Here is a 17,114-nt window from a genome sequence, read left to right on the forward strand (position 1 = left end):
CAATGGAAAACTGAATCAACCTTAGGACGGAAGGAAGGATCAGTCTTCAGTACAACAGAGTCCTTATGGAAGACGCAGAGATGGCAAGCAGAAGACAATGCGCCCAACTCCGAAAATTCGTCTGGCAGATGTGATTGCGATCAGGAACAAGACCTTGAAGGACAGCATACGTAGAGGCACAGTCCTGATGGGTTCAAATGGAGGACGTTGCAACGCCTGCAGAACCTTCGGCAAACTCCATGAGGGAAACCGATGGACAACAGCCGGAGATCGTAGGGCGACTCCCCTCAAAAAACGTTTGATGAACGGATGTGAGGCAATAGTCGCACCAGAAGAAGAAACTGATAGAATAGACGACAAAGTCGAGGCGTGTCGACATAAGGTGTTGGGTCTAAGTCCCATCATGAATCCGTTATGGAGAAATTGTAGCACCTGCCTGGGATGGATCGTGATGGTGGGACTGGCACCACTTGGAGAAAGCCACCCAAGTATGTTGATAAATCCGAGTGGTAGATGGTCTTCTTGAGGCCAAGATAATATCAATAACAGCGTCAGACAGGCCAGCCGACCTCAAATGTCCCCGTTGAAAAACCACGCTGTTAAGATTGAGCCAAGTGGGGTCCTGATGCCACACTGGGCCCTGGCCTGACTGGAAGTGTCCAAGGATCCGTCACTGACATTGCAAGAAGATCCGAAAACCATGGTCGACGTGGCCAATATGGTGCTATCAGAACCAGTTGTGCCCTCTCATTCCACGCCTTCCTCAAGGTTTTGGCTAACAATGGTATTGGAGGAAAGGCGTACAAAAGACCGTCTGGCCACGATATTGACAGAGCATCTACTGCTTCCGCTGTTGTGTCTAGGTATCGGGCCAAATACCTGGGAAGCTGGCAATTGCGGCTGGAAGCAAACAAGTCGATGGCAAAGTAGCCGAACCGACACTGGAGACGATGGGAAACGGTTGGATGAAGTTTCCATTCTCCCAGAAAGAACTGTTGTCTGCTGAGCCAGTCTGCAGTCATATTCCAGATCCCTCCGAGATGTTCTGCTTTCAGGGATTGCAGATGTTGTTCTGTCCAGCCGAAGATGAGGAGAGCTAGGTCCTGCAGAGGACGGGACCTGGTGCCCCCGTCTGTTCAAATGTGATTTTACACATGTGTTGTCCGTTCGAATGAGGACATGGACCAAAGGAAACAGAGACTGAAAATGAAGTAGAGCCAAGTGGTCAGCCTTTAGCTCCAGCCAATTGATGCTCTGAGTCTGCTCTGCCGAGGACCAGACCCCCTGAACATACTGGGAGTTGCAGTGGGCTCCCCAGCCAATGAGGCTGGTATCTGTGGTGAGGAACAGTCCTGCGGGGGTCTCTGAAAGGAATGCCCTTGGAAAGATGTTGGACCCTCGTCCACCAGCGGAATGAAAGGCGGAGAGCTGAGTTTAAGGGGATTGCTCGGTGGTTTGAGCTGGCAATATCATGTTGGGACGGTAGCAAGGCCCACTGGAGGTGGCGAGTATGAGCTCGAGGCCCACTGGAGGTGGCGAGTATGAGCTCGAGCCCATGGCACAATTTGGATAGTAGAAATGAGCATTCCGAGCGCCCTGGCTAGGAGCATGACGTCTGCGAAGGATTTGTGCATCAGAGCTCTTGCGATGTCTGTAATAGCGGTTATGTGATTTGATGATAGGGACACCTTCGCTTGCAGGGTGTCCAACATTACACCTAGATGCTGTAGACGTTGCGTTGGTTGTAGATGGGTTTTGTTGAAGCTGACTAGCCAACCATGGGTCTCTACCCTGGAAGCGTCTATTCCAGCCTCCTCTGGAGGAGTGGAAATCATATGTAGGGAACTCATGGTCTCGTCCCCCAGGCCGCGTTCCTGAAAGGGCTGAGACATGCGGTATGAAGCGAAACGCCTAAAAAGTCTATGCTCCCTGTTTTTGACAGTGGCCAAGACGGGATTTCGAGTGTCCTTAGGGTCAACAAGCACCGCTTTTAGTGCTTCCTCGCCAAAAGGTAATGACCCGGCATAAGGTACCCATGAGAGATTAACTCTGGCCGCAGGTTCGGCCTGCCAGTGACGAAGCCAGAGGGTCCGTTGGGCCATGACTTGAGATGTCCTTGCGCGTGCTGCTAGTTGATTCGCGTCCAAGGTGGCATCGGCCACGAAGGCAGCTGTTTTGTGGAATTTTATAAGCAATCTGCGCATTGAAAAAGGATCTGGATTGGGATCCTTGATGAGGTCATCCAACCACATCATCGCTGCCCTGGCGAAGATAGAAGCTGAGGTTGATGCACGCATAGAAAAGGCGGTGGCCTCATGGGTTTTGCGTAGTGCAAAGTCCAGTCTCCGCTCAGTAGCATCCTTCAAATGAGATTCTCCTTCCTTTGGCAAGAGGGATCTGGAAACTAAGCTAGAAACAGGCTCGTCTTTGCCAGGGACGTCCAGTTTGGTAACAAAGTCTGGGTCCAAAGCATAAAGTCTGCCCGCAATGTTAATAAAGCGGTGTGCTTGTAGGGAGTGAGCCCATTCTAGTTGGAGTGGATTGAAGGCCAAGGGTGTTCAACACTCTGCGCGCCAGAGGCTGGTAGTCTGAGGCGTCGAAGGAGCGATAGGATGTGTCCTGTTCATGCTCAGAATGGTCACTTCAATCATCTCCTTCATCTGCAGCGCGATGAGGGATAGCAGGAAGTTGTGAGGGTGGCTGTCTCTGAGTGAAAGATGAGAGTATGCCTTGGAGTTGTGAGATAAACTCCTGGGATAGTTGCAGGGCTGGAACAGTGGACGGTTGCTCTTGGGCAGGTGGAATGGGCGGCCCCACGGGTAGGGTAGAAGAGTAAGCCCCTGGTGGGATGACAGTTGGCTGCTCAGGAAACCTGGAAAGTCCTCCTCGTCAGAGGAGGCAGCAGGAGACCGAAAAAGGGTAGTTAGCTGTGCAGGGGTTGACCCCTGAGGAGTCGGAACAGAGACATAGCGAGGCCGATTGGCAGTGCTATAGCCAGAGAGGTGATTTGTTTTGGCAACCGCTTTCGTATGCTTATGTTTGACCACCTTAGTGGTTTAGGCTTGGTCGCCTGGCTTTATTTATTATTTATTTATTTTATTTTATTTATATACCGCCCTAAGCCCAAGGGCTTTCTGGGCGGTGTACATACAATAAAGCAATCAAAATATATAAATACAATAATACAATATAGCAATACATACATCAATAAAATAATGCAATTCTCCGTATGATGTTTTGGCATGGGCGCCTGGGTTGTTTCCAGCTGTTCTGCCATCATAAAAATATTAGGGTAGCTGTACACGGTACACGACTGGGGCAGAATGTACAGACCTGAAGGAGCTCAGTACCCGGCACACGACTGGGGCAGAATGCACTGGCAGATGGCGAAGTACACTGCCACGATGGGGCTAAGTACACTGCTACGATGGGGCAGAATGTACACTATGAACAGGCTTAGAACAGGCTCAGTACACGGCACACGACTGGGGCAGAATGCACTGGCAGATGGCTAAGTACACTGCCACGATGGGGCAGAATGTATAGAGTTAACAGTTAAGACGGCTCTTATGTGGGGTAAAAGTCAAGCCGCTTGTATAGTATTCACAGCCTTGTATGTATCAACAGTCTTGTACACTGCCATGTAGGGGCAGAATGCACAGTTCAGGCGGCTTGGTAGAGGATCAACAGTACATGCCACAGCGGGGGCAGAATGTAGAGACCCGAACAGGGACAGTGTACGACCACAGAGGGGGTAGGATACACTGTCAGATGGCTAAGTACACGGCCACGGAGGGGGCAGGATGCACTATGGTATCAGCGTTAGTGTCATGGCCCCGTCAGAGGACTCCTCAGATGAGGACGACTCGGGAGTAACAGCAGCAGACCCAGGAGCAGCAGGAGACACGGAGGAGCCTCCTGAGAATCCAGCTCCTTCTGCCCCTCAGCTGCAGAGCACCCCAGGCACCCCAGGCTGCCCTGTTTAATGACATTTGTCAGGAGAATGGGGGGTACAACTCTATTTGTTCTCCTTGATCTCTTGGCAGCTGTCAATACAACTGACCATGGTATTTTTCCGGAGCACCTCAGGGAAGTAGGGGTTGGGGGCACTATACTTCATTGGTTCTACTCTACCTTCAGAATCAGAAGAAGTAGTTATGGGGAGTGGATATTCAGCAGCTGTCCTGTGGTTCCTTCTTGTTTCCCATGTTATTTAACATGTATATGAAGCTGCTGGGAGCTGTCATCAAGAGATTTGAAGTGAGGTGTCATCAATATGCAGATGACACCCAACTCTTTTCTCTGTTCCATCTGAATTGGAAAAGGCGGTTGAAGTGCTACACCAGTGCTTTGAGGCGGTAATGGGCTGGATGTTGGCCAATAAATTGAAACTGAATCCTGAAACAACAGATGTGTTATGTCCAGTAGGTGGGTAAATGGCCCAGAAGGAGCACACCTGTTCCTTGGGGGTACTTCTGGATCCAACACTGTCACTGAGGCTCAGATGGACACAGTGGATAGGGGAGCCTATTTCCAGTTATGGCCCCTTTTGGACAGAGATGACTTGATGGCCACTATACTCCTTGCTCCAATAACTTCCAAACAGGATTCTGCAATGCACTCTACATGAAGGTGCCCTTGAAGATGACTCAGAAACTTCAACTGGTCCAAACTACAGCAGCTAATTTACTGGCTGAGGCTCCATTTAGAACTCATATAACCCCCATTTTAAAACCACTGCATTGGTTTCCAGTTCATTTTCAGGTCTAATTCAAGATGCTCACATTAGAATTTAAAGCTTAGGACCAAAATATCTGAAAGACCATCTACTTCCCTACAGACCCTCTCAGGTGTAAAGACTCTATTGGCAGTTCCATCACCCTCAGAGGTTTGAGAAGTGGCAGCCCAGAGAGGGCATTCTCTGCACTAGTCCCTAAATTGTGGAATTCCCTCCCCATGGAGGTGTATCTGGCACCTTTATTATATAGTTTCTGTCATATGCTGAAGATACACCTCTTTATCCTGGCCTTTGACACTTTATAGATATGAACCCACCCTTTTCTTGTGATTCTAATTTGTTTTACACTGTTTTTCGTATTTTATGTTTAATTTCTGTGGCCTGCCGTGACACCTTATGGTGAAGTACAGGTAAATAAATAAATATTATTTGTAGTTCAAATATGTATAAAGAAAGAAAGAAAGAAAGAAAGAAAGAAAGAAAGAAAGAAAGAAAGAAAGAAAGAAAGAAAGAAATTAGTTCTGCATGCCAAACAGGACTTTGGTCATATTTCTTGAACAGCAGTCTTCTGTGCCACATGCCAAATCACTTTTGAAACTGAGAGGAATTTTGAAAGCAGATTGGGTTATGGCATAAAGGAGTTTGCTGTTCAAGGGAAATGAGTCAAAAAATCCCATGAGGCATACATACTTAAGCCTTTGGCGCATCTAAAGTAGCTTTATGGATCTTGGCCATTAAACTTTTTTTATTATTTTAGATGTATAGCTGCCTTTTTGAATCTATAGTGTATTGCTTTTAAGCATGTATACATAATAATAATAATAATAATATGCACTTCCCAGGTAGAATTCTCCTTTCTCCAGCTGTATATACACTGGAAAACAGCAATGGGACTTACTCACAGAGTATAAGATTGCAGCCTTAAAGCATGGCTACACTATTGTTATCAAGCTGATGGCAAACATACATTTCAACCACATGTATTTAATATTGCCTCTTTCATATGTATCTAAAATCAAGTCTTTATTGTGTAACCAATTAGGATATTACAAAAGAAAGAAATCATACATAAGATGTATGTCAGTACATTGTAACACACATTTAAATTGTTATGAAGTTTTTGATTTGTACACTTAAGAAGTTGATTTTAAACAAAAAGAAAGACCAAAAAGAAAGAATTTAAGAAATGTAGTAGAAAATGTTTGAGCATCTTGGTCATGTCTTATTGGATATGGCGTTATGTGAGTGAGTGAGTGAATGAATGAGTGAGTAACTCTAAAAAGACTATACAGGAAAACTCAAAGTGGAAAGAGAACAATTATTAAACAAGGGCAATTTACACAAAAATGAATTCTTTATGTGCAATGATGTGAATAGTGCTCCTTTTTATCTTTCTTTGGTTATGTTATGTATTGTTTTCTACTGTTCTGATATTTGTATGGCAAAGAAGAAATAAAATGTATTAAATATATATATATATATATATTCAGTATGTTTGCACTTCCATGTTGATGTTGCTGCTTATCAATGATACCTTTGCATTTGCTATCTTTTAAAAGTATATTTATTAACATATTATTAATAAAGAGTTGTTTAAAAAAAGAAATCATACATGCACATAAATATATATAAAGGACTTCATCACATACCGTTATTCTTTGCAAAAAGTTGAATTTCTTCCAGGGAAGTAAGCTGCTCTTGTGGACAACTTGATACACACAATGCAAGTGAATTAATTTTAAGATTTTTTATTTCCAAATTACATGAATTCAAAAAGAAAACGTATCTAGGGGAGAGAGAGAGAGAGAGAGCTTCTTTGTAAGAAACAACTAAATGTTCACTTTGCCTCTCTGACAATCTGTTTTTCTTATGCAAAACTGAATTTTTAGATTTACAAAATAAATAAAAGTGATTCTCCCTCACATGCTACATAATGTACAATAGTTTTATTGTAATCAAAATACAGATGAAAGTCTACTACTAACTCAGTAGGGAATAATATTGATGTCCTAGAGCTAATTATCTTTTTTAATGCAAGGGCCACATTCTCTCATATACAAACTTCGGAGGACCACATGCCAGCGGTAGGCATGGCCAGAGGCAAAATGGGCAGAGCCAGAGGCAAACGTGGGTGATGCCACACAAAAGTCATACATGTCCCTCCATCCAGGCAAGCAATAGTTATTATTATAGTCCAAGGATACATTCTAACCATGCAAAAGTACTCCAGTAGGATATGCAGAAGGTCAATGAGTGTTACAGCCTGGCAAGAGTGGGTGTGGCCTGGAAAGGGGCATGGTGTGAGAGAGGCCAAAGAGCCAGACAGAGAGAGCCAGAGGGCCACATTCAGTTCCCACATTCAGCAGTACATCTCAACCACACTGAAGTCAATATATTGCTTCTTACAATTGTTACTTTAGGTGTATTTATACACTCTTGTCTTAATGTATACTACCTAGTAGAAACATCAATTATGTATTCCTGATTTTTCAAATTTTATTTGCTATAGATTTTGATAATGTGAAGCCCTTTAAGACGACAACATACTCACTTTTTGTTTCTCATATCTTGTCCTGACAATGGTGCACCTACCACAGGAGTATTCTTCCGACCACATATGTTTCCATAGCTGTCATAGCCAAACACAAGTCTTTCTGCAGCTCCAGCCATTATAGCATAGCCAGTTATAAACATCTGTAAGAACATATATGATATCTGTCACACTATGTCATGCTGTAATGGAATCTACAGCAACTTTTCCTCCTTCAGAATCACTGACATCTGCCAAGGATTCTTTCCTTCCATTATAACAAGGAGGCTAACTCGCTGCAGACCTGAGCCTGACCCTTTGCTTAAATCCACAAGATAGTGGTTTCCTTGGGAAACCCTGTCTACCAGGAAGGGAATGAAGACATCTTCTCCAGGGCACCTCCTGAAGGATATCTCTTAAAGTTATTTCCATGAGCTAAACAATGTGTTAAGTATCACTATCTATGCATACGTGCAAAACCTAAAAAGCCCAGGATCCTACCTGATTTTCTCCTTATCCCACGCACCCAGAGCACAACACAAAACCAGACAGTTTGGACATGTCTTTATTATTTATTTGGCCTTTGCTTTCACATTCAGGTTATTGAAACTAGATTAGGGCTAGCTAGCAAATTGTTTTTATTTTAAATGCAACCTCATTTCTCCTAGTTGATTAATCTTTAATCCAGTATCTTGAATTGGAAACCTGGATTTGGCTAAAAAGCCTTTTAGATTATCTCAGCCACAGTCAGATGCTATGTCTAATTATACTAAATAGTGGAAGAAGTTTGACCTCAGGTTTGGCATTCCTCTCTAAAAAACCTCTGCAGAGCTGGACTTCTACATGTTCAGATTTAGGATTTCTAATGTGGTGGCAGCAGCTACTGGCAGTAGGTAACATAAAGGGCACCTTCCAATCTGTGCTCCATTGCAAGGAAGGTGGGAGCAAGTGCTCCTTTGTTACACATGTCTCCCAATGAACATTTTATGCATACATTTCACATATTAGGGACAAATTTGCAAAGACAATGATGTATTCAAAGTGAAATGTCTACTGAGATCCACTATGAAACCATTATACCATTTAGGATTTATTTTTAGTACTGCATAATCAAACCACTTTTTCAGTGGAGACTTATTTTATTTATTCAATAAATTTCTATACCACCCATCTTAAATAACCTCATAACAGTTTACACATGTACAATTTTTAAAACTATAAAATTACAGTCACACATTAAAATCTGTATCTAGCCAACAGAAGAAAGCTGTCCCCCATTACATACAAGCAACACTGATCAATTGCCATCAAATGTCTTGGTAAAGAGCTATGTCTTCAGCTGGCATCAAATCCCATACCATCCCAAAGATCAGAGGGAGTTCCATGGCCATGGTGACACCATAGAAAAGTTCTTATGCCAAGTTCCTATGATGTACCACAAGTACTGGTGGGACCTGCAGAAGGGTTTCTCCAGATCATAGGGCCTGGAAAGATTTATATAGGACGAAGTGGTCCTTCAGGTATTTGGGTCCCAAATCATTCAGGGTTTCATATGACAACAACAATCCCTTGAACTGGACTTGGTAGTGTACAAGCAACCAATGCTACTCCCTCAACACTCTGGCAGGCACATTCTGAACTAGTTGTCATTTCCAAACTGTCTTCAAGAGCAGCCCCATGTAGAGCACAATACTCTAAATGGGAAGTTATCAGAACATGGAATATTATGATCAAGCTATCAAAGTCTGGGAATAGTCACAACTGGTGAACCAACGAGCTGGAAATAGACTGATGTGTAATAGCTAAATAGTTCTGTGTTAATGTTTCCCCCTTATTTTTTGCTATATAGCTCAGAGGACATCAAGTGCTTCTGGCAGCCTAAATCTAAAACACCGAATAAGCAAAATAGCCCACATGATCAGATGAAAGAATCCCAGACCAGCAAAAAAAGCAAACTGATGTCCCCATATTGGCAACTGGATCTGTTCCAGCCATACTAGAAGTCAGTGACTACTACTAGATGAAGTTTAGTGTTACATATACAAGCCTGCTCCCTCTTCTCCTCTGATTAAGTTGCAAGGAGATTGAAAACACTTCTGCAGTGTCATCCAAATTGGGGGACTGAAACCAGTTTTAACTATGATTTATCCAATTTGAAATTGGCTTTTTTTATATATACACCACAGTTAAAACTAACCACAACTTGTCCTGGTTGATCATAACATACTTATGAAAAGAGAAGTAAATTCTTCTGCTCTCCTCCTTGCAGTTGTGCTGGAGAAGTGTAGGAGAAAGTACACAAGCCTGAGGTTCGTTCACACAGCACTAAACCACAGAAGATCAGCATTGTATCTAAGTGCAGCCAGTGTCTGTAGTAGTGCCTAATCTACGAAAGGGCAGTTATGTGCACTGGCCAAAATCAAGGAATGGGCACTCATGATAAGAACTGAAAGTGAAAGGTTGATCACGTGGTGTATATCCAGATCATGGTAGTTTAAATTTGTGCAAGAAATTTTTCGAGAGTCAGTGTGGCGTAGTGGTTAAAGTGTTGGACTGAGACCTGGGAGACCAGGGTTCGAATCCCCACACAGCCATGAAGCTCACTGCGTGACCTTGGGCCAGTCACTGCCTCTCAGCCTCAGAGGAAGGCAATGGCAAACCCCCTCTGAATACCACTTACCATGAAAACACTATTCGTAGGGTTGCCATAAGTCGGGATCAAAGGCAGTATATCATGATCATCAAAGAGGCTTTTAGTTAAATATATTAAACCTACAAGATATTCAGGAGTTCATTTTCAATGTTTCTAACTTCAGCTTTATTTCATATAAAAATGTGGTTTCAATTTTTTTATATACATTAAAAGCTGAACTGCAGCTGCATACAAATCAATGAAGCACAAGGATTCTAGATGCAATTGAGTGTGGATGTTGGCTGGGTGAGTCTGAGGGGGTAATTCTTTGCTATAAATTGAAGAGGACTTTGTATGAGGGATTTTTCGCTGGAAATCAAGACCAGCTTCAGCCCCACTTCTGAACTACAATATTAACAGTAGGATACACTGCAGGGCTGTTGTAAGCCACTTTTTTCAGTTAAAAAAGGTAAAGGTGTCCCCACATTGTAGTGTGAGTCGTTTCCGACTCTTAGGGTGATGTCTTGCGACGTTTACTAGGCAGACCATATATATGGGGTGGGATTGCCAGTTCCGTCTCCGGCCTTTCTTTACCCCCCAGCATATGCCGGGTACTCATTTTACCAACCACGGATGGATGGAAGGCTGAGTGGACCTCGACCCCTTTTTACCGGAGATTCGACTTTCTTCTTTCGTTGGAATCGAACTCCGGCCGTATGAAAGTGTACAGCATAGACATTGGCATTTGCCAAGAATTTTTAAAATTATTTAAAATTCCATAGAATGTTGAGAGGGGAAAGAAAGTGAAAATGGATAAGAAAAAGAATGGTCTGCTCAAGATCATAAAACAGAGGTGGGCAACCTTTATTCTGTTAAGAACCACATTACTTCATGGATAATCAGGGTGTGTGTATGCATACCAGCAATAAATGGGACCAGAGCAAAAAAGTAGATGGGGTCACCCTTTTCTCTCCCTTTCTATCACCTCATTTCTCCTAATTCTTTCCATCCTTGCCACATGCATGAAATTAAGCCAAGAGCCACAGATTACCCACCATCGCATTAACAGTTTAGAGTAAATATGCGGAGGTGGAAATTATGGTTGGGGAGTATGTGGCATGAGCCTGTAAAACTATCATTATTGCATGATACACAAAAGTTTCAGATAGGAGGAAAAGGATACCATTTGCCCTTCCTGCACTTGCCCTGATATATAGGAATAAATTGTTCAGGGTTGCCAGCAGCCCCAAATTCTTTAGTGCTATATATCACAATGATTTCAAGAGAATTTAATTAAAAATACAATTTTTTTCTTTCCTGCTCTTGAAACCTCTCCTTTATCCACATAATCTCCAAACATGATTATCAGGGTACTTCTCCAGGCTACCTGGAGCCCTGAACCAAAATAATCCTGTAGGAACTGGGTTATACTGCAACATTTGTTGATGGTTCTCACTTATTTACTTTAATACTAAACTTGGCAGTTCTATATCTATTGGTGTGGTCGTGAAATGTGTCCACTCATAGGTAAGCATGTGGAAATATATTTCTTTGTAAATTAAAAGAAGGAAAAATCCCAAAGCATTCCAATGACAATTGAGCACGCTCCGTGGTCTCCAAAAACCATAAAATGTTGAGGGGTGTGGGAAGGAAAATGTTGATTGAACTACTTGAGCCCAAGCATCTGTGCTACAATGCCTCCCCATAACATCGGTATAACATGGTTACAAAACCAATGTAAAATAGTCGGGGGGGGGGGAGAAGAACCAAGATTTATACCTGTGCTCTGATAAAATAAGATTTCTGATCAGATTACTAGCAACACCGATAAAGTCTTGTTCTTTTGAGTAAATTCATTTTAACTGGAATACTTACCAAACCTGACCAAAAAAGGAAGAATATCATCAACCAAATGGGGTCTGTGCATTTCTTATACATCAGTGGTCGCCACTTTCTTGGTTCAGGCAACCCATCTTCAGAAACCTAGATATATTTATATTTTGAATAATTAAAAATGAAAGAAATTTATGTGGATAAAATGTCCTCTTGTATGATAACCTTTGCCTTTGCCTTTAATATAGCCAGTGTATACAATCATCGCTGCATTAAAAAGATTAGCTGTCTATAAGTAATGGAAAATCTGGGAACATTCAGATGTAGTTAGTAGGTATCAATACACACAGACTATGCATGTGTCTATATGGGCCATACTCTTCACGGATCAAATAACCTGTTTTATCATATCCAATTCTCACAACTCATACAGCGCCTGTCTTCAGTCCATTTTATGTTATCCCATCTCTCTGATCTGAAGATGTGAGGAAATACTATAGGCCACGAGGGTATACTCCTGACAGGAATGATGGCAGCACAAGCTTTCCCTTGTATAGTTTTCTGTTTCATACACAGTCACACCCAAATTGTAAAACTGAATTTATTTGTATTGGCACAGAATATCCAAGTTCTTGTTCCGCGCTCTTGTTCATTGGCCAATACCCAACAATGTAAAGTGTGGACATTATATTTGTATATATGTAATCTCAGAAACTTTCTCTCACAGTGCAATGAATTAAGTTTTCTCTATTCTAGGCCAATACAAATGCATTCATGGCTGGACTGCTTTTTATAATCTTGAGCTGTTGTTCACACTAGGCATCACATCCAATTCACTTGAATATGGAAATCTGTCACTGTGTAATCTTTGAGTGTGTTTACAATATGATCTGATGGTTAATGGATGAATGTCATGAAAACACCTACTCTGATCAACATCACTCCCAATCAGCATCTTTCTTGCTGCATGGTTACTGAATTTATGATGCCAAAACCAAAATAAAAATCACTCCAGACATAGGAACTCTTTGGACTAGTCTAGGGTTGCTTTGCTACTATAAAATTACAGAAAGCAGCCACATGGTTTTTATTTATTTTGATTTACATCCTTTCCATACACAGAATGCGTTCAGGGTAGTTTACACATTACATTTAAAATTTTACAATGCTAGATTCTGGCGAACTATCCCCGAGGGCGAATCATAGCAGAAGTTTGCAGAGATCAGGCTCCGAAATGCTCTCAAATCAGAGCCAGCTACCTCTCCTTCTCCCTCCTTAACTCTTGCTGTATGTTGCCTTCCCAGCTACCACCCACCCCCGCTTCTCTGAATATGTGTAACTTACGGTAAAGCCGTAATAGAAAAAGTTAGCGTGAACGGAGGCCTCGTTACACTGGGAGTGACAAGTAATGCACCTGTCGGCCTAGGAAGCGACAGAACCCACAGGATCGTAATGCACTGTGTGTGAGCTTGAGAGAGGAAACTACGTTTTAAGGGGAAAGGGGGGATTATTTTCAGCGCCTTGTCGGGGCATTCAGAGGGGCGGCGCTGTTTGGTCACCTGAGGGAAGAACAGCCTTTCCCCCAGAGGAGGATTGTCAGCCGCCGCTGAAAGTGCCCTTTTCTCCTCAGGGGCTTCCTCCTCAATACTTTCCGCCAGAAAAATGCTGTGGCGCCGCCGCCGCCATTCGCACCCCTTTCCTCGCGCCCCCCCCGAGCGTCCTGTTGTGTGTGGTCTCTTACCAAGTATTCCCCGCTGTAGCACGCCATCCTGTCTTCCCACCTCCGCCTTCCCCTTTGGGCGGCTCCGTCCTGCTTTGCCAGCCTCGGGAAGCAAGGCTTGTGAAAGCACGGCCCGCGCCAAAGCTGGGCGCGGATTGCTTGCTTAGCAGGAGTTACCCGCCCACCTCCTTACCTACCCGTCGCCTCGCCCGCCTGCAGCCCAGCGCCCTGAAGGGGAAGCGTTGCCGTGTTTAACTCCCCTCCCCTGACCCCCTTCGACTGTGTCCAGGCAGTCATTGTTCCTTCATTATATTTTTCTCTAAGGGTTTCCCTTTCTGGAGCACAAGATTTCAATTAAGAAGTTTGAGGTGCTTAAAATGCAACATAACCTTCCGCGCGCATATAAGCATTGACCAGACCCCCCCCCCTCACGTGAGTCAACAGCCAAGTGAGCTCGCCCTCCTCGCACAAATGTCGCTTGCAATCCTTTTTTATGCAGGGTTACCGGGAAGTAAAATTTACCAGGATAGATGCCCAGGTAAAAGGTGTGCAGGAATGCTGCGTTTAGGCACGGTGTGACTGTGTACACCCGCACATAGAGAAGGGATATATGATGCGTTGTTGTGACAGGAGAGATGTCTTCACTCATAATAAATTTTGAAACTTGGACGTTATGTCCTGTCACTTTATATATTTGAAAACCTTTACAATAAACATATTGTTAAAAAAAATTTTTTTGAAGTCACCATGAAGAAACAGGAAAGGAACCTACCTTACCACCTTGCTTTTTTCTTCAGAAAATGCTTTTTTTAAAAAAACACCTTGTCTACTAATCGTTTTCCCCTCAAACCCTGTGCCCATTTCCATTTGCCCACATACCTACTAGCGCTTTGCTGAAATTCACATACCTGTTTGGGTTTTCACCCTTCCTAAAGTTTTAGAAGAGCTCCTTTGCCATAACAGCTGCATGACAGATACTGAACAGTCAGATATTACAGCATCAACTTGCCAAGCAGTTGAACAGGTGGTAACCACATTTCCAATAGGGTTGCCATGTTTTAATCTTTGTGGATGGTCAAAACCCTCACAACACAGGGGTAGAGTGTCTTGGGCATTAAGGAGTGTTTTGCAGCTACATCGTAAACATCATTATTAATCTACAATTGCAAATATGCTTTATAGCTATCAACACACTGTTAATATGTGGCAAGTGATGTGCCTGTCTCAAGTGGCAGATCTTGAATGCTTTTAAGGGCAGTAGAGTGTAATAGAGACAGCCCTGATCCATATGCATACCCATCCTGGTCTTGCACAGCTCCCATTTTTATTTGTGCTTGCACAGAACTTCTTAGTGGATTGTATTCCCAGTTAATGAATGAAAGGATGGTGCCATCTTGGGAATTTTTTTTACCACAGATGGGTGCAGCAGAGCTTTCATGATCACATCAGTTTCAAGTTTCGGAGGTAAAAACAAAATAAGGCTATACTTCTATAAAACATTTTGCCCATATTTATTCCCTCGGTGCCTTTCAAAGCACACTTTTTGCTCTTTGCTGCCTCCAGAAGATATTTTGTTTTCAGATACTTGAAAACTTAAGTCATTATAGCATCTGGTTCTGCCTTCACGCACAAAACAATTACATCCTCAGATTTCTCACTTTTTAAAATGAATTGTGTTGTTATGTAGGAAAGGCTATTTTGCAGCTATTATTAATTTAATCATAGAATAAAGCTGAGGCAAACCAGGGTCGCTTCCAGGTGATCTATTTATTGAACATTCATCCTGATTTGTTTACATAAAGTTTCATGGGAGGTTAGACAATGTCAGCTATTTATTAATATTCATTTTAATTTGTTCACAGGAAGATTAGACAATGTTGCATCGGGCGAATGTTATCCCACACTTTCCAGGGCATTTCACCTTCACTTTCCTTATTGCAAAAAGACCAGTTTGGGGGGAAGTGAGTTGGTTGCAAATCAACTTTAATTGTGCAACTTGAATTTGCTGGTTTGTAATTGAATCCCACCCCAAAATAGTGAAGTCTGGAAATGCCCCAGAGGCAATGTACAAAATAGCATATTAGGTAGCCATTGTGTTCAACAGAACACTACTTGCTGCTTTGTAATATATGTCATGTTTGCAAATGGTCATTTAATTATTTTATTTATTTATTATTACATTTATAAGCCACCTTTCCTTCAAGGAAAACTGGTCAGATCCTACACAGAGAACTGTCTTGCAGCATACTGCTATAATAAGCATAATTATCTTTTGTAAACCACTTAGAGTTGTTTTACAATCAAGCAGTATATAAATTTGGTTAAATAAATAAATAATTATTTATTGAATTTAGGAGAGCCAGTGTGGCGTAGTGGTTAGAGTGTTGGACTACGACTTGGGAGACCGGGGTTCGAATCCCCACACAGCCATGAAGCTTACTGGGTGACCTTGGGCCAGTCACTGCCTCTCAGCCTCAGAGGAAGGCAATGGTAAACCCCCTCTGAATACCGCTTACCATGAAAACCCTATTCATAGGATCGCCATAAGTCGGGATCGACTTGAAGGCAGTCCATCTAGCTATCTAGCATTGAATTTATATTCTGCCCTTCCTCCTGAAGAAACCCAGGGTGGCAAACACATAAACAAAACAATTTAACAACAGCAACAAAAAAGCATTGTAAAAACAGTTAAAAACATTCACAGTTAAAACATCTCGTACAGTAATCTCCAGGTTGCCAGGAAACAGTCTCCTTCAGCCATCAAATGCCTGGGTAATCAGGAATGTTTTCAAATCCCTCCTAAAAGTCAATAACGATGGAGACAAATTCACCTCACCAGAGAGGGCATTCCACAAATGGGGAGCCACCACTGAAAATTGTAGGATCAAGATTTATTGATTCTGGGGAAGGCACTCTTTTAAGTACTTGGGTCCCAAGCCACTTAGGGCTTTTTATGCTAGTACTTACACTTTGAATTGGGGCTGGTAGCTCATTGGCAGTCAGTACAGAGCTTTCAGAGCCAGTGACACAATGTCCCTTCAAGCTGCTCCCCCTACCAGTCTAGCCCTAGCTGCAGTTTCCAGACTGTCTTCAAGGGCAGCCCTCTATACAGCCCATTACAATCCAGACAGTAGAGCAAGGACAAGTGAAGCCAGGCTATCCTGGTCCAGGAACTGCCATAGCTGGCAAATCAGCCTCAGCTGGGTGTAAGCACTCCGAGCCACAGAAGCCACTTGGGACTCAGTGAGAAGTTAAATCCAGGAATACTCTTGGACTATGAACCTGTTCCTTCAGGGACTGTACAACCACTCCCAGAACAGATCATACAGCGAGTTCCCAGGCACTGGAACCACCCACTCACAGAATTTCTGTCTTATCAGAATTCAGCCTCAGTTTATTGGATTCCATCCAGTCCATCATTGCCTTCAGACACCTGTCCAACACATCACATCCTTGCCATTCAGATGAAATGGAGTAATAGGGCTACTGGTCATCAACATACTGATGAAACTGGGTTCCATATCCCTGAATGACAGCTTCCAATGGTTTCATATAGACATTAAATAGCATAGGAGGCAGAATGGACTCTTATGGGACCCCACAGCCCAAAAGCCATGCAGCCAAGCAACAATCTCCTAGTATTACTTCCTGATAGTTGCCC

At 42.9% G+C, this 17,114-nt stretch overlaps 1 protein-coding gene across 3 annotated transcripts in view; it reads right to left on the reverse strand.

Annotated features, from left to right (window-relative positions):
- The window catches only part of SLC44A3 (solute carrier family 44 member 3), a 97,388-nt gene extending 83,765 nt beyond the window's left edge, over positions 1-13,623 (reverse strand). For 2 of the 3 annotated variants that reach the window (XM_061633739.1, XM_061633737.1), the window contains exons 1-4: positions 13,475-13,623; positions 11,776-11,883; positions 7,290-7,432; positions 6,388-6,524 (exon numbers count right to left, since the gene is read on the reverse strand). In XM_061633739.1, coding sequence (XP_061489723.1) covers positions 6,388-6,524; positions 7,290-7,432; positions 11,776-11,883; positions 13,475-13,501 — 415 coding nt within the window. In that variant the 5' untranslated portion in view covers positions 13,502-13,623. Of the gene's footprint in view, positions 1-6,387; positions 6,525-7,289; positions 7,433-11,775; positions 11,884-13,077; positions 13,150-13,474 lie in introns of those variants that run through there. The other variant, XM_061633738.1, reaches the window with a different exon arrangement.
- Positions 13,624-17,114: the final 3,491 nt, after the last annotated feature.

This window comes from Rhineura floridana, chromosome 6 (genome assembly GCF_030035675.1).
Source record: "Rhineura floridana isolate rRhiFlo1 chromosome 6, rRhiFlo1.hap2, whole genome shotgun sequence".
NCBI classification, from domain to species: Eukaryota; Metazoa; Chordata; class Lepidosauria; order Squamata; family Rhineuridae; genus Rhineura; species Rhineura floridana.